The sequence below is a fragment of the Mus caroli genome, unplaced genomic scaffold (genome assembly GCF_978045245.1).
Source record: "Mus caroli unplaced genomic scaffold, Mus_caroli_1 scaffold_34, whole genome shotgun sequence".
In the NCBI taxonomy this organism is placed as follows: domain Eukaryota; kingdom Metazoa; phylum Chordata; class Mammalia; order Rodentia; family Muridae; genus Mus; species Mus caroli.
The window spans coordinates 1,735,825-1,760,043 of record NW_028227289.1 but is presented as its reverse complement, the minus strand read 5'-3'; the positions used below and the strand labels follow the sequence as shown (position 1 = coordinate 1,760,043).

General features: G+C 37.5%; 1 protein-coding gene across 4 annotated transcripts in view; it reads right to left on the bottom strand.

Annotated features, from left to right (window-relative positions):
• LOC146999830 (ubiquitin carboxyl-terminal hydrolase 9Y) overlaps window positions 1-24,219 on the bottom strand; it is a 173,674-nt gene that overhangs the window by 89,992 nt on the left and 59,463 nt on the right. For 3 of the 4 annotated variants that reach the window (XM_085834416.1, XM_085834414.1, XM_085834415.1), the window contains exons 11-14: window positions 12,355-12,561; window positions 10,714-10,850; window positions 8,305-8,438; window positions 380-467 (exon numbers count right to left, since the gene is read on the bottom strand). In XM_085834416.1, coding sequence (XP_085690542.1) covers window positions 380-467; window positions 8,305-8,438; window positions 10,714-10,850; window positions 12,355-12,561 — 566 coding nt within the window. Of the gene's footprint in view, window positions 1-379; window positions 468-8,304; window positions 8,451-10,713; window positions 10,851-12,354; window positions 12,562-24,219 lie in introns of all 4 variants that reach the window. The other variant, XM_085834417.1, reaches the window with a different exon arrangement.

The following is a 24,219-nucleotide window of genomic DNA, read 5'->3' as shown; positions in this document are numbered from 1 at the left end:
GTGTTGGGGAAATGGTTCAGTAGGTAAAGGTGAAGTATGTATACTTCAGGGTCTATGTCTAGATCATTAGGATCCACATAAAGGTTAGATGTAATAATTTATGCCTGTAATAATATTAATGGAAGAATACAGACAGATTCTAGGAATTGCTAGTTAGCCAGAGTGTGTGAAAGCCATGTTTAGTAAGAAACCCTAAGAAAAACAAAAATAAAAATCAAAAAGTAATAAAAAGATGAGAATAACAGAGTGTTCACTGGACTCTATTCATGTATGGCAAAATGATATAGAAACTTCTGGAAATGACTGTCTTGCTATGCTAGCCAGTAGACACTTCATTGTCTGGGCATTAAAGAAATTAGCACTATTGATCAAAACAAACCTGAGGAAATTAAGCCGTTCTTGGACTTCTTGAACATGACTGTATCTACTTCCTAGTCTTACAGTTTGTGGGTCATAATCTTCATGATCTGCATATTAAAAATACTGTGAATTACATGCATCCATTGCTGAACTTAGGAAAAATAATTGCATTAATAACTCTAATTATTAGGTAATCATGTATTAGTTCATAGGATATTTCTCTACAGATAGGAAACATTTTGAGCACAGTCAAAATGTAACATGCCATATATAATCTGGTCAGGAAATTGAACAGAGATGTTTATCAATGAGGATGGGGAACTGGGGGGTAGCCACCAGAAAGTCCCAGATGTCAGGAAAGCAAGACACTCCCAGCACCCAATGGAGCTGACATTAGATGAAATACCCAACAACGGGAAGGGAGAACCTGTGGATATCATATACAGAGGTTAGGCATGGCCCCTGGTTGAGAGATGGGGCCACCCACCCATCTCTAAAATTTTAACCCAGAATTGTCCCTGTCTAAAGGAAATATATGGACAAAGAGTAGAGCAGAGACTGAAGGAACGGCCATCCTGAGACTGCCCCACCTGGTGATCCATCCATCTACAATCACCAAACCCAGACCCAGACCCAGACATTATTGTAGATGCCAAGAAGTGTTTGCTGACAGATGCCTGATTCAGCTGTGTCCTGAAAGCTCTGCCAGAGCCTGACAAATAAAGAGGCAGATGTTTGCAGCCAACCATCTGATGGAGTACAGGCACCCCAATAGAGTAGTTAGGGGAAGGACTGAAGGAACTGAAGGGGTCTTATCTGGCATCAATGGGAGGAGTTCTAGGACATCCAGGGTTACATAGAAACACCCTGTCTCAAAAAACCAAAAAAAAAAAAAAAAAAGGAGGGGAGGCCACTGGCCCTGTGAAGGCTTGATGCACCAGTGTAGAGGAATGCTAGGGCCAGTGAGGTGGGAGGCGTGGGTGGGTAGATGGGGGAACACTGTCAGAGAAGCGGGGTAAGAAGGAATGGGGATGGGATAGAGGGTTTACAGAGGGGAAACCAGCAGAGTGGATAATACTTGAAATGTAAATAAATAAAATTTCCAATTAAAAATTGTCCATCCGTCCATCCCTCCATCCGTCCATCCATCCATATCCATCCATATCCATCCATCCATCCATCCATCCATATCCACCCACCCATGCATATCCACCCACCCATGCATATCCACCCACCCACATCCATCCATCCATCCATCCATCCATCCATCCATCCATCCATCCATCCATCCATCCATCCATCCATCCATCCATCCACCTATCCACCCATCCACCCATCCACCCATCCACCCACCCACCCACCCACCCACCCACCCACCCACCCACCCACCCACCCATCCAGGAAGGTTTTTCTGTGTAGTTATTGCTGGCAAGGAATTCAATATGTATAGACCAGGCTGGCTTTGAACTACCAGAGATCAGTCAACAGTGCTGAGAATAAAGGTATGAACCTTAATCTGTCTAGTTTGCTAAATGTCATAGAAATAATTATGTTGTTTAACTCTCCTTTCCTTTTGAGTATAATATTTCCCACCACATATAATTTTGATATGCTATAACCTGTCAATTTATAGAAATATTTTAGTGTAAAATGGTAGAATTACTTCTCTAGCTCAGTAAAATTACAGAGTGGGAAATCCTTTACAAAATAAATGCTTTGGATTTCCTTTATTAACAATATGACATACTAATACCTTTAGTGTTTGGTAAAAGAAAAGAAGTAGCATAAAGAAAAATTTTTAAAAAGTGAGCATGGTGACAGGTCTTTAATCCGAGCACTCAGGAAACAGAGGCAGGCTGTTCTCTCTGATTTCAAGTCCATCCTGGTCTTTGTATCAAGCTCTAAGCTAGTCTCAAGCTACATACAGTGAGAACTTGTTTCAAAAATGCAATCAAATACAATCCAAACAACCAAACCCTTCCTCTCCCAATCAAAAAAAAGTTCCTATAAAAATCTAAAGTACCCACTAGGATAAAAATAATAAACTGTTTTACTTCAGTAATTTTAAATTATATGAAAACATAAAATATTATTATACCATACTATAGTACATTTGAGAAAGCTAAAACTTAAAGTATGAATAATGAATCTGAGACAAATGTACATTCATGAAATAAAGAAAAACACTATTTTTATTTTATCTTTGTTTTAACAAGTATTACTTTATTTACAATTGAGGTATATGTTATTAACCTATAAATATAAAAATCATAATGATAATGTTTAAAATAACTTGATTCAGAGCTGTTAAATAAAAAAAATTCAATCTGGACAATTCCAGTATGGATCCCTGTTTTATGGAAATAATATGAAGAATAGAAAAATAAAGCTGTGGACATTTTTAGAATAAAGAGAGGTAAACAAGAAATATAAAAAAGTTATGAATCAGAATATAGGGGTGAGAGGATTAGAGTGACTCCAACTTTTGCCACATTATCTTGAAAACTGGACGTAAAGTTACTGACAAAGACATTAGAAATGAAATCACAATTCAGGAAAAAAATTCACAAAAAGGTTACATTTTGGAGAAGAAATCATCTTGGGGTTATCATTCAAGGAGGTTCAAAGTTATTGAGAATAAAAGAAATACAGGTAAACTTTCACCCATATAAATGTTCTTGTTAAAATAAACCACAAGGTTAGAAAGCATATGTTGTCTTGACTGTTGAGTCAACTGACTCAGAATTTTTCATATTTCAGTTCTTCAGTGTGAGAAAAAAGTGCATCTATGTAAAACAGAACTAAATGCGGAATTCTCTCACCTCCCTGCTCCCAATTACAATCTATTTTGCTTCGTATACAGCACTGTATCAGAAAGCTTACATGCTCCCTCCTCATACCCTATCTCCACTCCCTTGACAGGGTATTTTCCTCCTCACTGTGGATATCTTTAGCCCATCCTTCTAGTCCATTCCCATTCCTCTGTATCTGGAATATTCTACCTGCATTAAAGCTCTCATTTTTACAAAAACAGAAACACCATGGTTAACTTGGTGATAACTCAAGTTATTACCTCCTTCATTCTCACCCTCAACCCTGTTGAGTCAACTATATACATAATCCAATCTCCCTAGGTCTTTCAGCCCTATTTCTCAAAATTATTCTTTGTCTTTCTACAACCACTTTGCAGGATTCACTATTCCCTCTACACCTCCAACTCCTAAGGGACTCTGATTCCTGATTGTGGATAGAGTCTCCTTATCTCTTTCCTGAAGCCCATTCTCAGTCTTTTTACTTTAGTCCATCACTATTCCTCTCTAGCACCCACTGACCTGGAGAAGCACTCTACCTCAACTCAGACACCACACTTTCCTAAGATCCAGAGAGGGTAACAGAAACCAAGGAGCAGAAAACCCATCCAACAAAGACAAGGCCCAGAATCAATACCTAGAATCATCTTAATCATTCCAAACCCAGATGCCTAAACAACATTACAAAAACACACATCAACAGCCAAGACAGCACCTACTAACCCCACTCCAATAAAAGGCCATGAAAAAATGCACCATAACTGAAGTATAAGACAAGAATTTCAAAACAGCTATTAAGACCTGGGGGCAGTGGCACATGCCTTTAAATCACAACACTTGGGAGGCAGAAGCAGGAAGATCTCTGAGTTTAAGGCTAACTGGGTCTACAAAGCTAGGTCCATGACAGCCAGGACTGCATAAAAATGGTTTGAAAAACCAAAAGATGAAGAAAAATTATCAACCATGAACATGTACAAGATAAGGATATGAATCACTCATTCCCTTAATGAAGTCTATAAAAACACAAAAAACAAACAATGGACTGAAATAAAGAATAAAGCTTAAATTATAAATGTAAAATAGAATCAGAGATTCCAAACTGAGTTAAAAGTAGAAACAAACAAAAAAATCTGTACGTCAAACAAAAATCTCAGAGGAAAGACTCACTAACAGAGAACAAGACACAGAAGAGAGAATTTCAGGTACTGAAGACAAGATAGAAATAGAAATCTCAGTCAAAGAAAAAGTTAAACCTAAAGCATTCAGGAACAAATAAAAAAAAAATTTGAGGCACTACTAAAAACTCAATTTATAAGTAACAGCATGAATAGAAAGAGAAGAAACTCAAGTCAAAGGCATAAAAAACATTTTCAACAAATTCACAGAAGAAAAACTTTCCAACCTAATCACAGAGGTACCTATGTAGGTGCAAGAAGCTTACAGAACATCAAATAATACCAGAAAATAAATTCCTCACAGCACATAATAATTAAAACAATAAACATATAGAACAAAGAACATTAAAAGCAGTAGAGAAAAAAGTCCAAGTAACATATTAAGGCAGACCTATTAGTTTAATACCTGAGTCAAGGAAGACTCTTAAGAAGCAGAAAGACTTGGATAGTTGTCCTTTGAATGCTAAGTGACCACAGATTACCAGATTTGTAAAATTTTTCATCACAATAGATGGAGAAAAAGGAAACAGTCCATGATAAAACCCAATTCAAGGAGTATCTCTCTAACAAAAGTAACTCTACAGAGGTACTAAAAAGAAAACTTTCTGGTGAAGTCAACTTCACTTAAAAAAAAAAAGAATAATCACAGATCTGTAAATAAAATGAAGTGGAAAAGCCAACTATAACGATATAACAGGATCAGTAAACACTTTTCACCGATAACTTCATTAATAACTCTCAATGTTAATGTCTCAATTTCCTAATAAAAAGACATAAACAGACTGGATTAATAAGCAGAATCCATCTTTTTGCTTCATTGAAGAAACACACTTTACTAGAAAGGAGAAATGGACCTATGAAGCAAGCTGGTGTAACCATTTAGTATCTGCCAATACAGACTTTCAAATCAAATCAGAAAAGAAAAAGAACACTATATATTCATCAAAGGTAAAAATTAACCAAGATGTTTTTGCAGTTCTTAACATCTAAATAAGAAATATAAGGGCACCCAAGTTCATGTGAGAAATATTGCTTCAAGTAAAATACTGAGTCCCATGAAGCGAGAGTGGGTGATTTCAATATTCCAACCTGAGCAATAAGCAAAACTCATACAAAAATGAAGAGAGAAATCCTAGCATTAAATAATACTGGCAATAATATATTTACTACATATTATTATTATATATATACTATACATACATAAACTATACATATATAGTATATATAATTACATAATTAAATATACTAAACATATATAGGATATATTATACATATTAATATAAAATAAATACCATATATGCCATTTAGTATATGTACTATTATATAATAATTTAACAACAATATATGAATGTAGCAGATATTTAAAGAACATCTCACCCAAATACACACAAAAATATACTTTGTTTTCAATAACTCATAAAAAGTTTCCCAAAATTGACCACATATATGGACACAAAACAACAGACACAAGAAAACTGAAATAACACCCTGAGTCTTATCTGACCACTATGACTTAAGCTGCAAATCCACATCAACACCAGTGAGGCAAAGTATACAAACTAATGGAAACTGACTCAATAGAGAATAAAAAATGGGCCAAAAAATCAAGAAGAAAATTAAAACCCTTTTAGAATTAAATAAAACAAAAACCACACTCAAATCTGTGTCAAGAATTAATAAGCAGTTTGAAGATGAAAAGTGAGAGCATTAAATGCCTGTGCTGGTGCTTGAACAAGTTAAGAGTCATCCCAGATGAATCAATTGAGGAAACCTCAGTTGAAAAATACCTCCATAACATCTGGCTGTAGGCAGACCTGTAGCATTTTCTTTATCAGTGACTGGTGAGGGAAAGCCCAGATCATTGTGGTTGGTGTCTTCCCTGGGATGGTAGTCCTAGATGCTCTAAGAAACCAGGCTAAGCAATCCATGGGTAGCAAGCTAGTAAGAAGCATCCTTACAGTGTCTCTATATCAGCTACTGACCCAGGTTCCTGCACTGTTGGAGATGCTATCCTGACTTACTTCAATGATGAACAATGCTGTGGAAGTGTAAGCCAAATAAACCCTTTCTCCTAAACTTGCTTTTAGCCATGGTGATTTATCACCGCAATAGTTAACGCAGTGTCTATATAAAAACATTGGGAGAGATTTCATTATTATAAAGACACAGCTAAATGCTCTAGAATAAAAAGAAGAAATAATACCCCCAAAGTAGAGATGGCAAAACAGAAAAATACATCCAAGCGAAATCAATAAAACAACAAACAAAAACAATACAAAAAAATCAGTTAAGGGATGGAGAGATAGATCAGGTGTTAATAGCAGTGGCTGCTCTTTCAGAAGTCCTGACTGAGTTCAATTCCCTCAGGACTCAAAGGGAGGGACCTTAGATGAAATGCCCAACAGTGAGGAGAGGGAATTTGTAGAGTCCACCTCCAGTAGAAAGACAGGGCATCAAGTGGAAGGATGGGGTTGTCATCCCAGTCAAAAACTCTGACCCAGAATTGTTCTTGTCTAAAAGAACTGAAGGGTTAAAGACTGGCCCAAATTGGAATCCATCTCAAGGGGTGTGCTTACAGACAGGAGCCTAACATAGCTGTACTCTGAGAGGCACAGAGACAGACACAGATATTTATACCCAATCATTAGACTGAAGTCTGGGACCCCTGTGTTTGAATTAGTGAAAGGCTGGAAGAAACTGAGGAGGAGCGTGACCTCAGAGGAAGACCAGCAGTCTCAACTGACATGGATCCCTCAGATTTCTCAGACACTAAGCTACCATCCAAGCAGGACACACTAGCTGGTTTGAGGCCCCCAACATATATTCTGCAGAGGACTGCTTGGTCTGGCCTCAGTGAGAGAAGATGTGCCTCCTTGAAATCCTTTAGAGACTTGAGGCCCCAGAGAGGGGAGATCTGGCAGTGTGGCATGGGGTAGGTGGGTTGGGGACATCCCCTTGGAGACGGGGAGGAGGAATGGGATGAGGAACTATTTGAGAGAAGATCAGGAGGGGGATAACAATTGAATTGTAAAAAAAAAAAAGATTAAAGATAAATATTAAAAATAGTTAAAGAAAAATTCGTTGAGGAAATCATTAAGAGCAATAAACCCTGAGCCAAATTAAAACACAGAAAAGATCCAAATTAAATAAAACTAGATACAAAAATGGGACATCATAACAATTACTGAGGAGTCTGGAATATCATAAGGACACACTTTAAAAAGTTTCTATATAGAAAATGGCACCATCACTCAGATAAAGTGGCAAGTTACAGAATGGTAAAAGAACTATCAATTACACATCTGACAGTGGGCTAACATTTAAAGTATATAAAGAACAAGAACAACAAAACAGTATCACTGAAAGACTTTAGTTTGTGTAAAATTTAGGGTGACATGTACATTTAAAACTTAAGATTGAAAATGACAGGAATGAAAATAACCTGCATCTGTACTGAGTTCTTTCTTGTCAGCACATAATCAATACAGTATAAATTGTATTAGAATAATTAGTTTCTAGAGATGGCTCAGCAATTAGGAATACATATTGATTTTGCAAAGGATATGAGTTTAATTTCCAGAACAGTATGTTTTTTTTCACCAACAAAAATAAATGTTATTTTAACAGTCTCTTAAATCAAAATAAAAGTCAAGAAAGTAAATTCTGGGAGGAGAGGCCCTTGGTTCTATGAAGGCTTGACAAATGCTCCAGTGTAGGGGAACTGAGAGTGGGGAGGTGGGAGTGGGTGGGTGGAGGAACACCCTCAATAGAAGCAGGGGGAAGGAGATGGGATAGTAGGCTTTTGGGAGGGGGGTGCTGGGAAAGGGGAATAACATTTGAAATGTAAATAAAGAAAATATCCAATAAAAATAAAAAGTTTACTTAAAAATGTGAAAAATAAAGAAATTAATTTCTAAAACATCGACTCTCAAAAGTTAATTTTAGCTTACAATACATACCTCTAGCATACAATCTTATGTTGTTCATGTAAGTTGCAAGGTTTTCTGCTACCAAAGTAACTAAAGCATGATTATGCTGAAGTTGGCTGATTAAGTCATGACGATAAAATACACGGGGACTTCGATGAGTTTGACTGAAATTAGAACTTAACAGTGTCATTAGACAAATCAACATTATTTATAGTAAATAAACTTTTAGCTTTAAAATGCTTAACATTTCGAGAAAAGTATGACTAGTATTCTCCTAACAGTAAGTATAAGAGTAACAATGATCTATCATTTAGGGTAGGATTTATTTTAATTTTTTACATAAAAGGTATCAGTTCTTTCCAATTTACTAGTAGCAAAGCACAGTGTTACATAGCCAAAATATTAGCCAATGAAGATATATTATAAAATAATTGTGTTTGCAATGGAATTTGTTCCTTAATATTATTGGAAGTAAAGATTCTGGCTTTTCATTATTATTTTCTTACTATAACAAAAGCAGACAATTTCTCACAATGATTGAGGCAGGATTCAGCCTGATGCCTGTTTCTTCTTCCTCAGTGCCATGATTGTACTAGTACATACTGGCCACGCCTAGCTTTCTTCAGTATTGAGGTCTGAACCCAGGGTTTTTTTTGTGCATGTTTGACAATTACACTTGAGTTATAATCATAACTCTATAGAATTCTGTAAATACTAACAAAATGACCAGCTTTAGGAAAGTACATATACAACTATATCTACCCGAAAACAGTACAAATATATTTTATAAACGACAAAAAGTTTGGGTCATACATAATCAAAATAGTCTACCAATACTATTTACTTTCTCCACTGTTTATCTCCACAAAAGTCTAAAACTCTCTACTATTTTCTAGTACTAGAAAAATGAAGTTGAAATTCATGTTGGAAAAGAAAAATAAAAAATTTCTACATATAAAAGAATTCTATTTTAAGTCATAGTCATATCAGGCTAAATATAGAAAGGATTTCTCCAATCATCTAATTATCTTGCACCCAAGAAAATACTTATAGATGGAAGGTCCTTTCTGAAATTTAGCTAAAATTATTAATAAACTGCAAATGTTTTGTGGACAAGACACATTTTCCACTAAAGTATTTTTACTCTCATATAATTCATTCCTAATGTATTGTAAGAAAAAAAATTTCTCTAATAGGCATGCATTAATATGAAGCTGAATGTTTACACTGCTATGTGGTAGAACACACATGAGGCATGGAAAAGAGAGGAGAATCACTCAGTTTAATGTTACACCTTTCTCATGTTGGCGCACACATTTAATGTCAGAGTTTGAAGGGTTGATGTAGCAGGATATTTGTAAGCTCCAGGCCAGTTAATCTATATAGAAAGTTTCAGACCAGACAGGACTACAGAGTAAGAAAGAGTCTATTTCAAAAGCAAGCAAAAAAAAAAAAAATCTAGTTTAAATAACTGATGAACAAATCCTTTAGAGATTTTTTACCTTTTATAATTTGTAATCTGACATTTTGAAATTTAACCATTAAAGTTTGAAGAAAGGCTGGGTTGGTGGCACACACCTTTAATCCTAGCATTTGGAGGCAAAGGCAGGTAGATCTCTGTGAATTTGAGGCTATCCTGTTTTACAAAATGAGTTCCAGGACAACCAGAACTGCTGCATTAAAGAAACCCTGTCTATAGTTTAAAAAAAAAAAAAAAACAACTATAGTGAATGAATCTAAAACATAAGGTAAAATAAAATGAAGTGGATGAAAACAAACTATTGTAATTTCTAGGATAGCTATTGAATGTCAAGTGGTAATTCTGAATTAAGAGACAGCCAATTATTCTGACTGATTTGTAATAGTTATATCATCTTCAACTTGTCTATTCAATAAAATATGAAGTAACTGAAATAATCAAGGATCTTTACTATGTTTCAGACAACACCCCCAACAACAATTAACAAAAACACAACAAAAAACTCCCAACAAGGCCAGGTATGGTGGTGCTCCCCTTTAATCCCAATGCTCAAGAGGTCAGCTGGTCTATAGTGAGTTTCATGATAGCTAGGATAACACACACACACAGACACACACACACACACACACACAGACACACAGACACACAGACACACACACACACACACACACACACACAGAGACACACAGAAACACACACAGACAGACACAGAGACACACACAGACAGACACAGACACACAAACACAGAGATACATACAGAGACACACACAGACACACAAACACAGAGATACATACAGAGACACACACAGACACATAGACACACACACACACAGGCACACCAAGCAAACAAAAAGAGCCCTTTCTCTAAACATTGTCATTTTTTTCTTAGAGTTTGTTTTAGAGGCTAATTTCAACACAATTATGAATAAAAGCAAGTAAACTTGTATTTAAAATCTTACCTTAAATTTTGAGGTGCTTCACCAAACAAACTACAAATCTCTTTAATTTGTTTTAATGCAGGGATGACCCATTTATTATTTGTTCGAAATTCTTCTATTAAGCAATCTATCCACTGGATTTTTTGTGTATCTCGATCCTAACATACATAAAAATTATTTAAGTTTTGTTTTAGCTCAAGGTAATTTTTCTGAATTCAATATTTAGTATAGCTTAATATAACTCAATATTAATTCCACCTGCAAAATTTCTTTGAGAATTTCGTAACAGAAAAAAAAAACATTTAAGCAAATAATGTCATATAACTGTGAATTTAATAGAACAAAATGCTTTGTTATATAAAATATAATACACTCAATGTTACTTGGTTTCTAATATACCTGTAGCACAGAATTTCCCAAGCAGGGGCACATGCATAAGTAGTATTGTTTTTAAGATGTTTGTCTAAACATGGGCTTTATGTACTATTTAGTGTTTTGCTGACTCTATTAAATTATAAAATTTAGTAGCAACAAAAAAAAACTCACTTAATACTATATAGGCATTAGCACACTGTAAGTAAAATAGAGAATATAGAAGATTTGTTTCTTCAAGAAAATAAAAGTTTAATAATTTGAAAAAAAAAAACCACCAGCAAAATAGGAACAGATCAATAAAATGCACAGGGAATAAGGCCAAGTTTTAACCCTTAGGTAAATTAGAAATACTGTAATCATGACTTCATTTTAAATATTCTGTTGGTTTAATTTTTTTAGTACTGTATAGTACTTTGTAATCAGAAATTTAGGTTTCTTTGAAAAGCTATTGTTTCTGTGAAAATTTAGAGTGATTATTTGTAAGGAAAAGTTGTGTGAATATATGTGTAACAAGATGTCGTCAGCATTTGATAACTTCCCCTTTTCATTCTTACTAAGTGTTGATCTACAGTGTCTTACTGAACATAGATTTCAGTGTTCTAGATTTTTTGGACAACAAACCTCAATGACCATCTCATTTTTGCATCCTTAGTATAGGAATCAAACGCATATTGTTATTTTTGCATGAGAAGAACTTTATAAACGAAGTTATCTCCACAACTTTATAAGGAATATTTTAAGCACAAAGTATAATGATAATGAATAATTTAAGAGATTTTATAGGCTTTTCAATGAAGAAAAATTCAATACAGTCATTAATTCTTCTATAAAGCATATAAAAAATTAACTATTGTGTATGTGCATGTTTAATAATCAGCAATGCAAAATGGTCAGAAGAAAACTTCATGAAGTTTGTTTTCTCTTTCTTTTATATAGGGTCCAGAGATTAAAGTGAGGTCATCAAGTATATATGACAAACACCTTTTACTGATAAATCATCTTTCAGGCCTCTGAAGACCTAATCTTGATTTTTCTTTACCTGATTCAAATATGTAAAGCCCGAATAAATTTTTCCTAGTGCTTTTTAACTTTCATTTTCAAAAGAGAGTAGATCATTCCCCATTAAATCTTTAACTGATTTTGCCCAAACAAAATTATATGACCAAATCCAGTCAATTCTTCAAAATTTCTTTGAAAACAGAGAGACAGAATAAATGCAAATATCCTCCAACTAATTAACAGATTAAAAAAAGAACAGAAAATGTAAACAAAGAAGCACTCCCTTACCTGGGAACAACTATAGTCCAGTATTTTTATGTGGGCACTGAGAGCCAGATCCATGATATCTACAGGCACATCATCACTGTGAGCTAGATTCCAAAGAAGATTCAACACTTTGTCTGCCATTACACCATCTTTATCATCTTCTGCAAGACGACGTATCAATTCAAGTAGTTTTTCACGTTGTTTTTTACTTGCATTTGTCCAACTTGCCTAAAATTTTTTTAATATTCAGTTATTGTATCCACTACATTACACTACGTTTAATGATGCTGTTTTAATAGCTATATTTAATATCTTCCATTCTTTTTCTCTGTCTCCTAACAAACAAACCCATAACTTAACAGTAAACATTAAAATATTAATGATTGAGAAACTAAATAGACAGGATATAAGAAATATCTCTATATTATCTATAGACTGGAAATAGCACAGTTTTTGACAAGTCTAAAATTCACAATCATGGGGCTATGAATGCAAACAAACAGAAAAAAAAACAATCACAAATTGTTTTGGAAACAAGAAATTAAAACTTTACACTGGAGGGACGTTCTTAAGACACAGGATGCTAAAGTTGGGGAGCAGATCAGGAACTAAACAACTAAGTGACTGCAAGGAAATCCCTAAAACTGATCAAATACATTATCCTGTTCCTTTCTGTCACCCATCTTGGTTAGACATTTTTCCTCCTTTAAGTAACTCTTTAGCCATATTCCTTTAAGTAACCCTAATAAACTCACTGGCCCTACAAAATGACACTCATGATAGCCTTATTTTGGTCTTGCTTTGGTTTTTTGTGTGGATAAATACATATTTGTTCACATGTTTCTAGGGTATTACACACACAATGCAAGAGACTGGGGATGGCCTACCACAACTGTTTCTTGGAGACCTTCATTTTAACAGTCAGAAGTCAGTAATGGACAGATGGAGAAACCAAATTCAGGTGGTACAAGGTTGTATTCAAATAATAAAGGTTTATGGTAAGTAGTTTAAACCTCTAGCCAAGAAGTTCTAAATATGAGTAACTGGGGGACTAATAGCTTCTGAGACTGAAGTCAGTGGGTGAACTGACCTATGTATCCACCTACTGAGTTATAAAGTTCACTCACAGCAAGATTGTGAAAACACAAGCTCTAAAAAAGCGAATTGAAGCAGCTCTATCTAGTATTGCTCTGGCAGGCCCTGCCCTTTCCCCAAATTCCCTATATCTTGCTAAAAACCATTGATAACATTCCTTAAGTACACCCCAAGGTCTATTCTCTTATTTGGCCACTTCTCCCTCATTAAGACTGACTCCCAAGATACTGTTAACAAAGTGTTAAAATCCAGCAACCAAAAGCCTCCTTTGGCTCATCTAATTAACATGTTCAGTTATGGGATTTACCCTTGTACCTTCATAAACAATGATTTGCCTAAGCCCAAGTGTGTTTCCTCTCTATCCAGAAGCAGCAAATACTTTGTCCTGTTCCACTCTGGGACAAATACCCCTCCTCTCCCTCTCTCTCCCTAGTTCTCCTTCTTCCATCTTTGTCTCTTAGTTCTTGCTTTCTGTTGCTCCTTCCCAGGCAAATAAATCACCTTTGTGGTAAGAATTTGGTCTTGGGGTCCTCCTAAACTAATTTCCTTAGCATTATCTCTTTCACATTAGTGTGTTTAATGATGAATAAGACTAGGAAGCACTGAAACTATGTTTATACATATATTAAAAAGCACTTATTCAGCACTCGGGAGGCAGAGGCTGGCGGATTTCTGAGTTCGAGGCCAGCCTGGTCTACAAAGTGAGTTCCAGGACAGCCAGGGCTACACAGAGAAACCCTGTCTCGAAACCCCCCCCCCCCAAAAAAAAAAAAACCAAAAAAGCACTTATTTTACTTCTACACCCCTTAACATACATAACAGATATATTTGCCACTGTTTATCAATTGCCACTCTGTATGCAAAGCTAGCTGGACTATAAAACTTCAGAAGATTCTCCAGTCTTTGACTCCCATGAAAATTAATGGGATTACAGATAAACTCCAGCATCAATCTTCCCACGTGTTACAGAAATACAAACTCAGGTGTTTACTCTTACACACTTTGAGCCATTCCCTCAGCTTTTGTGAGAATATTTAAAATATGCTCTTCAACCATGTGGTTGTGGTGTGGACCTTAAGCCCAGCATGGAGAAGTCAGAGAACGGTATATTTCTATGAGTTTGGGGCTAGTCTGCTCAACAGAGTCAGCTCTAGCTACATAGTTAAACCCTATCTCAAAAAACAAAAACAAAACCCCCCAAAACGCCCTTCTGGTTGGTAGCACCACTGGGCTACCTTGGGCCCAAACTCAGTGGACAGTCCCATGGTCTCCAGAGGAGGTATCACTTCCAGACCCTCTTACACACCCAGGATCTTTCCCAGGATCCCAAGAGCTTGGTCACACCAGGATCTCAGGGTCTCAGAGGAAGCTTGATTGCCAAGAACTCTGACACACCCAGAATCTCAGAATCACAGGATCCCAGAATCACATCATCACTAAGAAAGCTGCTCTCTGAGCAGTTTGGACTTAACTGGGATTACAGGAAGGACAGGCTCCAATCAGATATATCAAGAGTATCGAGGGAGCACTTGAGATAATCAGATGGTGGGAGGCAAGGGTAAGAACAGAAGCAACAGAAACCAAGGTTACTTGGAATCATCAGAACCCAACTCTCCCACTATAGCAAGTCTTGGAAATACCATACACCAGAAAAGCAAGATATGGATCTAAAGTCACATCCCATGATAATGATGGAGGACTATAAGAAGGACATAAATAACTTCCTTAAAGAAATAGAGGAGAACACATCAAAACAACGAAGAAATTGAACAAAACCATCCAGGATCTAAAAATGGAAGTAGAAACAATAAAGAAATCACAAAGGGAGACAACTCTGGAAATAGAAAACCTAGGAAGAAGTCAGGAAACATTGATGCAATCATAACCTACAGAATACAAGACATAGAAGAGAGAATCTCAGTTGCAAAAGATACCACAAAAAACATGGACACAAAAATCAAAGAAAATGTGAAACATAAAAAGATCCTTAACCCAAAATATCCAGAAAATTCATGACACAATGAGAAGACCAAACCTAAGGATAACAGGTATAGACAAGAAGGAAGATTTCCAACTTAAAGGGCCAGTAATATCTTCAACAAAATTATAGAAGGAAACTTCCCTTCCTAAGAAATAGATGCCCATAAACATACAAGAGGCCTACAGAAATCTAAATAGACTGGACCAGAAAAGAAATTCCTCCCGTCACATACTAATTAAAACACCAAATGCACAAAACAAAGAAAAGAGTTTTAAAGCAGTAAGGGAAAAGGTCAAGTAACATATAAAGGCAACCTATCAGAATTATGCCAGACTTCTCACCAGAGACTATAAAAGCCAGAAGATCCTGGAAAGATGTCATACAGACCCTAAAAGAACACAAATGCCATCCAAGACTAATATACCCAGAAACTTTCAATTATCATAGACAGAGAAACCAAGCTATTCCATGACAAAACCAAATTTACAATGACTTTCTACAAATCCAGCCTTCAAAGGATAATAAAGGGAAAATTCCAACACAAGGAGGGAAACTACATTCTAGGAAAAGCAAGAAAGTAATCCTTCTACAAACTTAAAAGAAGATAGCCACAAAAACAAAATTCCAACTCTTAACAACAAAAATAACAGGAGATAACAACTTTTCCTTAGTATCTCTTAATACAATGGATTCAATTCTCCCAATAAAAAGACACAGACTATCAGACTAGTGACATAAACAGGACCCAACATGTGGCTGCATAGAGGAAATCCACTATACTGACAAAAATAGACACGATGTCAGTGTAAAAGGCTGAAAAACAATTTTCCAAGCAAATGGTCCCAACAAACAAGCTGGAGTAGCTATTCTAATATCAAATAAAATTGACTCTCAACCCAAAGTTATCAAAAAAGATAATGGAGGACACCATACTCATCAAAGGTAAAATCTACCAAGATGAACTCTCAATTCTGAACATCTATGCTCCAAATGCAAGGGCATACACATTCATTAAGGAAACTTTAGTAAAGCTCAAAGCACACATTGTACCTCACACAATAATACTGGGAGACTTCGACACCCCACTCTAACCAATAGACACAGTATGGAAACAGAAACTAAACAGAGACACAGAGAAACTAATAAAAGTTATGAAACAAATGGATTTAACAGATATCTATAGAACATTTTACCCTAAAACAAAAGGATATACCTTCTTCTCAGCATTTCAAGGTACCTCCTCCAAAATGGACCATATAATCAGTTACAAAACAGGTCTCAACAGATACAAAAATATTGAAATTATCCCACGCATCCTACCAAATCACCTCAGACTAAGGCTGATCTTCAATAAGAACATAAATAATAGAAAACCCACATACACATGGAAGGTGAACAACAGTCTACTCAATGAAAACAGTCAAGAAAGAAATAAAGAAATTAAAGACTTTTTAGAGTTTAATGAAAATGAAGCCACAACATACCCAAACTTATAGGACACAATGAAAGCAGTCCTAAGAGGAAAACTCATAGCTCTGAATGCTTCCAATAAGAAACTTGAGAGAGGGGCTGGTGAGATGGCTCAGTGGGTAAGAGCACCTGACTGCTCTTCCGAAGGTCCAGAGTTCAAATCCCAGCAACCACATGGTGGCTCACAACCATCCACAACGAGATCTGGCGCCCTCTTCTGGAGTGTCTGAAGACAGCTACAGTGTACTTATATATAATAAATAAATAAATAAATAAATCTTTAAAAAAAAAAAAGAAACTGGAGAGAGCATACACTAGCAGCTTGATAGCACACCTAAAAGCTCTAGAAAAAAGGAAGCAAATTCACCCAAGAGGAGTAAACAGCAGGAAATAATTAAACTTAGGCCTGAAATCAACCAAATAAAAACAAAAAGAACTATAAGAAGAATCAATCAAATCAGGACCTGATTCTTTGAGAAAAACAACAAAATACATACACTCTTAGCCAGACTAACTAGAGGACACAGAGACAGTATCATAATTAACAAAATAAGAAGTGAAAAGGGAGACAAAACAACAGAATCTGAGAAAATCCAAAAAAATCATTGGATTCAACTACAAAAGCCAATACTCAACACAACTGGAAAACCTGGATGAAATGGACAATTTTCTAGATGGATAACGAGTACCAAAGTTAAATCAGGATTAGATTAATGATCTAAACAGTCCCATATCCCCTTGGAAAGATCAGGAATTAAAGGCTCATACCTCAATATAATAAAGACAATATACAACAAACCAGTAGCCAATATCAAACTAAATGGAGAGAAACTTGAAGCAATTCCACTAAAATCAGGCACTAGACAAGTCTACTCACTCTCTACCTACCTATTCAATATAGTACTTGAAGTCCTAGTCAAAGCAATCAGACAAAAAAAGGAGATCAAAGGAATACAAATTGGAAAGAGAAGTCAAAATATCACTATTTGCAGATATATGATAGTATACTTTAGTGACCACAAAAATTCCACCAGAGAACTCCTAAACCTGACAAAAAAACTTCAGTGAAGTAGCTGGATATAAAATTAGCTCAAACAAATTCTCTACACAAAGAATAAACAGGCTGAGAAAGAAATTAGGGAAACAATACTTTTAGAAATAGTCACAACTAATATAAAATATCTTGTGTGACTCCAACTAAGGAAGTGAAAGATCTGTATAATAAGAACTTCAAGTCTCTGAAGAAAGAAATTGAAGATCTATGCTCCTGGATTGGCAGGATTAATATAAGTAAAAATGGCTATCCAACCAAAAGCAATCTACAGATTAGATGCAATCCCCATCAAAATTCCAACTCAATTCTTCACAGAGTTAGAAAGAGCAATTTGCAAATTCATCTGAAATAACAAAAACCTAGTGCCACGGCACTCCGGTCGAGTCAGCCTGTCAGGCAGGGATGCCTAAAAGCTGCTCATGAGGAAAAGTTTCCCGGGAACTCCCTCCTGGACTCTAGCGTCCTCTCTAACCCATAAATTAATTTTCCATTCCCGACTTAGTCTACTGTATGGATCCACGTGCTCTTTATTAGTAATTACCATATTATAAGTGCCTTTTAAGATTGAATTCTGACATAGCTAAACCCAGTGTTCCAAGATCCCAGAAAGCAGCAAGAAGTTTAACCTATTCAGTAATTAATTAAGCATTACAATGGACAAAGCCAGTAGCTCAATTGGTCTGCAGAAAGAGCCTGGGAATATCACTGAGATAGAAATCTTTAGTACAGGCTACATTCCATACCTAAAGCAAGCTGGTGTACTCTCCTGACAAATGGGGATTCTCCAGATAAGAATTAGCAAGACCTAGGAATTTAGGGGTCCATGACACTACATTATTCTTGAGGCCTGCCAAGAGTAAAACCCCCCTGGTGCTATTAACACTAAAGTGTGAAATCCTTGCCTGTCACTAGGCTGATCCTAAGCAGGGCTGCTAATCTCTATTGTAAACATTTGTTTGGTTCCTGAAATTCCTTTCGCAATCATTCTCTTGTATCTGGAAAACTTCAATGTACCTTGCCTGATGTGACTTGCAATCCCTGGTAGTTTCTATGATATAAAAAAGTCCCATGCTCGACTTGACATACATTCAGATTCAACACCTCTCCTGTGTGTATCTGTTTGGCAATTCCGACGCTTTGCCCACCTGCCTGAGAGACCCGCCCATGCAGACACAGGGACCCAGAGGGTCTGTGGCAACGTGGGATAGCAAAAACTATTCTCAACAATAAAAGAACCTCTGGTGGAATCACCATGCCTGACCTAAAGCTGTACTACAGAGCAATTGTGATTAAAAACAGCATGGTACTGGTACACGGACAGATAGGTAGATCAATGGAATAGGGAAACAACACCGTTCTCAATAGTCACAAATAATATAAAATATCTTGCCATTACTCTAACTAAGGAAGTGAAAGATCTGTATGATAAGAACTTCAAGTCTCTGAAGAAAGAAATTAAAGAAGATCTCAAAAGATGGAAAGATCGCCCATGCTAATGGATTGGCAGGATCAATATAGTAAAAATGGCTATCTTGCCAAAAGCAATCTACAGATTCAATGCAATCCCCATCAAAATTCCAACTCAATTCTTCAACAAATTAGAAAGGGCAATCTGCAAATTCATCTGGAATAACAAAAAACCTAGGATAGCAAAAACTCTTCTCAAGGATAAAAGAACCTCTGGTGGAATCACCATGCCTGACCTAAAGCTGTACTATAGAGCAATTGTGATAACAACTGCATGGTACTGGTAAAATGAGAGAAAAGTAGACCAATGGAATAGATTTGACGACCCAGAAAAGAACCCACACACCTATGGTCGCCTGATCTTGGACAAGGGAGCTAAAACCATCCAGTGTAAAAAAGACAGCATTTTCACCAAAGGTGCTGGCACAACTGGTGGTTATCATGTAGAAGAATGCAAATCGATCCATTCCTATCTCCTTGTACTAAGGTCAAATCTTAGTGGATCAAGGAGCTCCACATAAAACCAGAGACACTAAAACTTACAGAGGAGAAAGTGGGGAAAAGCCTCGAAGATATTGGCACAGGGGGAAAATTCCTGAATAGAACAGCAATGCCTTGTGCTGTAAGATCGAGAATTGACAAATGGGACCTCATGAAACTGCAAAGCTTCTGCAAGGCAAAAGACACCGTCAATGAGACAAAAAGGTCACCAACAGATTGGGAAAGGATCTTTACATATCCTAAATCAGATAGAGGACTAATATCCAACATATATAAAGAACTCAAGAAGGTGGACTCCAGAAAATCAAATAACCCCATTAAAATAATGGGGCTCAGAGCTAAACAAAGAATTCTCACCTGAGGAATACTGAATAGCAGAGAAGCACCTGAAAAAATGTTCAACATCCTTAATCATCAGGGAAATGCAAATCAAATCAACCCTGAGATTCCATCTCACACCAGTCAGAATGGCTAAGATCAAAAATTCAGGTGACAGCAGATGCTGGCGAGGATGTGGAGAAAGAGGAACACTCCTCCATTGTTGGTGGGATTGCAAGCTTGTACAACCACTCTGGAAATCAGTCTGGCGGTTCCTCAGAAAATTGGACATGGTATTACCGGAGGATCCCGCAACACCTCTCCTAGGCATATATATATCCAGAAGATGTTCCAACTGGTCAGAATGACACATGCTCCACTATGTTCATAGCTGTCTTATTTATAATAGCCAGAAGCTGGATAGAACCCAGATGCCCCTCAATAGAGGAATGGATATAAAAAATGTGGTACATTTACACAATGGAGGACTACTCAGCTATTAAAAATAATGAATTTATGAAATTCCTAGGCAAATGGTTGGACCTGGAGGGCATTATCCTGAGTGAGGTAACCCAATCACAAAAGAATTCAAATGATATGTACTCACTGATAATTGGATGTTAGCCCAGAAACTTAGAATACCCAAGATATAAGTTACAATTTGCAAAACACATGAAACTGAAGAAGAACGAAGACCAAAGTGGGGACACTTTGCCCCTTCTTAGAATTGGGAACAAAACACCCATGGAAGGAGTTACAGAGACAAAGTTTGGAGCTGAGATGAAAGGATGGACCATCTAGAGACTGCCATATCCAGGGATCCATCCCATAATCAGCCTCCAAATGCTGACACCATTGCATACACTAGCAAGATTTTGCTGAAAGGACCCTGATATAGCTGTCTCTTGTGAGACTATGCCGGGGCCTAGCAAACACAGAAGTGGATGCTCACAGTCAGCTATTGCATGGATCACAGTGCCCCCAATGGGGGAGCTAGAGAAAGTACCCAAGGAGCTAACGGGATCTGCAACCCTATAGGTGGAACATCATTATGAACTAACCAGTAACCCGGAGCTCTTGACTCTAGCTGCATATGTATCGAAAGATGGCCTAGTCGGCCATCACTGGAAAAAGAGGCCCATTGGACATGCAAACTTTATATGCCCCAGTACAGGGGAACGTCAGGGCCAAAAAGTGGGAGTGGGTCGGTAGGGGAGTTGGGTGGAGAGTATGGGGGACTTTTGGGATGGAATTGGAAATGTAAATGAGGAAAATACCTAATAAAAAAAAATCACATGAGAAAGCATTTGACAAAATCCAATACCAGTTCATGATGCTGGCGGTGATGTGGAGAAAGAGAAATACTCCTCCATTGTTGGTGGGATTGCAAGCTTGTACAACCACTCTGGAAATCAGTCTGGTGGTTCCTCAGAAATTTGGGCATAGAGGATCCTGCAATACCTCTCCTGGGCATATTTCCACAAGATTTTCCAACTGGTAAGAAGGACACATGCTCCACTATGTTCATAGCAGCCTTATTTATAATAGCCAGAAGCTGTAAAGAGCCCAGATGTCCCTCAACAGAGGAATGGATACAGAAAATGTGGTACGTTTACGCAATGGAGTACTACTCAGCTCTTTAAAAGAATGAATTTATGAAATTCCTAGGCATATGGATGGACCTGGAGGGCATCATCCTGACTGAGGTAACCCAAAGTTCAAGAAGTCACTTGATATGCACTCACTGATAAGTGGTTGTTAGCTCAGAAACAGAATACCCAAGATACGATTTGCAAAACACAAGAAAATCAAGAAGAATGAAGGCCAAAGTGTGGATACTTCATTTCTCCTTAGAATAGGGAATAAAACACCAATGGAAGGAGTTACAGAGACAAAGATTGGAGCCAAAACAAAAGAATGGACCATCCAGAGACTACCCCACCCAGGGATCCATCTCATAATCTGCCAGCAAACCCAGACACTATCACATATGCCAGCAAGAATTTGCTGAAAGGACCTGATATAGCTGTCTCTGGTGAGGCTAGGTCAGTGCCTGGCAAATACAGAAGTGGATGCTCACAGTATCTCCTGGATGGAACACAGGGACCCCAGTGGAGGAGCTAGAGAAAGTATCCAAGGAGCTGAAAAGGCCTGCAACCCTACAGGTAGAACAACAATATGAACTAACCAGTACCCCCAGAGCTTGTGTCTCTAGCTGCACATGTAGATGAAGATGGCCTAGTTGACCATCATTGGGAAGAAAGGTCCCTTGGTATTGCAAACTTTATATGCCCTAGTACAGGGGAACGCCAGGGCCAAGAAGTGGGAGTGGGTTGGTATGGGTCGCAGGGCAGGGACAGGATATAAGGAACTTTCGGGATAGCATTTGAAATGTAAATAAAGTAAATTTCTAATAAATAAAAGTCAAGAAATTAAAATAAAAGGTTGCAAAAATAAAACAAAACAAACCCCAAAACTTGGCTGGTGGCACATACTGGCACCGATGTGAGAAAGAGGGATACTCTTACATTGTTGGTGGAACTGCAAACTGGTACAACCTCTCTGGAAATCTATCTGGAGGTTCTTCAGAAATTGGAAATAGTTCTACTTGAAGACTTAGCTATACCACTCCTGGGCATAAACCCTAAAGATGCTCCATCATTCCCAAAGGACATGTGCTCCACTGTTCATAGAAGCCTTATTTGTAAACAACCAGATGGAAACAACCCAGATGTTCCTCAACCAAAAAATGGATACAGAACATGTGGTTAATTTACACAACAGAATATTATTCAGCTATTAAAAAATGAGGACATCATAAATTTTGCAGGCAAATGGATGGAACTACAAAATATCATCCTGAGCAAGGTTAACTCAGACCCCAAAGAACATGCATGGTGTCTACTCAGTGATAGTGGATATTAGCAAAAATGTACCAAATACCCAGGATACAAAACCACAGACTGTAAGAAGTTTAAAAAGAACTAAGGACCAAGTGAGGATGTTTCAATCTCACTTAAAAGGGAGAACAAAATAATCACAGAAGGCAGAGGGAGGGAGGTACCTGGGTGGGAAAGAGGACAGAGGGAAAAGTGGAGTTGGGTCAGGTATCAATGGGGGAGGGGAGAGAAGCTCAGAGGGTTAGGAGAATGAAAGGAATATATAGCAGTGAGGGTCAGGGGTCAGGGAGGACCCTCTAGAAATCCCAGAAACCTAGGATGTGAGAGGCTAGCAGGACTCTATGGGGTGACATTAGCCAAAATGCCCAAATGTGGGGAGAATTAACTAAAGAGTCCACCTTCAGTAGATAGACAGGGCTCCAAGTGGAGGAATGGGTTTACCAACCCACTGTCAAAATTTGTGACCCAGAATTGTTCCTATCTAAAAGAATTGCACTGACAAAATGGAGAAGAGACTGGAGGAAAGGTGCTCCAGTCAATGGCCCAACTTGGGAGCCATGTCATAGAGAATGGGGTGGACATCAAGGTTTGACACTTATGCCTTTACTGGTGCTTTGATGTGCTTGCAGACATGAGCATGGCATAGCATGGCTGCCCTCTGAGAGGCCCTACCAGTAGCTGACTGAGGCAGATGCTGATGCTTATACCCATCCACTAGCCTGAGGTAGGGGTTCCTATGGAGAAATTAGGAGGAGGATTGAAAGAGCTGAAGGGGATGGGAAGACCAGAAGTCTCAACTAACTCAACCTCAAGGAGTTCTCAGAGCCTGAGCCACTAACCAGGGAACATACATAGGGTAGTCTGAGGTCCCTGGCACATACATAGAGGACTGTCTTGACTGTCCTCAGTGGAGAGGATGCTATTAATCCTGTAGAGACTTGAGGCCCCAGGGAAGGGGATCAGGGCTGGGGGAACACCCTCTCAGAGGGGGAACAGGATGATGAACAGTGGGAGGGGGGCAATGTCTGGAATGTAAATAAAATAATTTTAAAAAGTTGGCTATGCTGTGTACACACACACACACACACACACACACACAC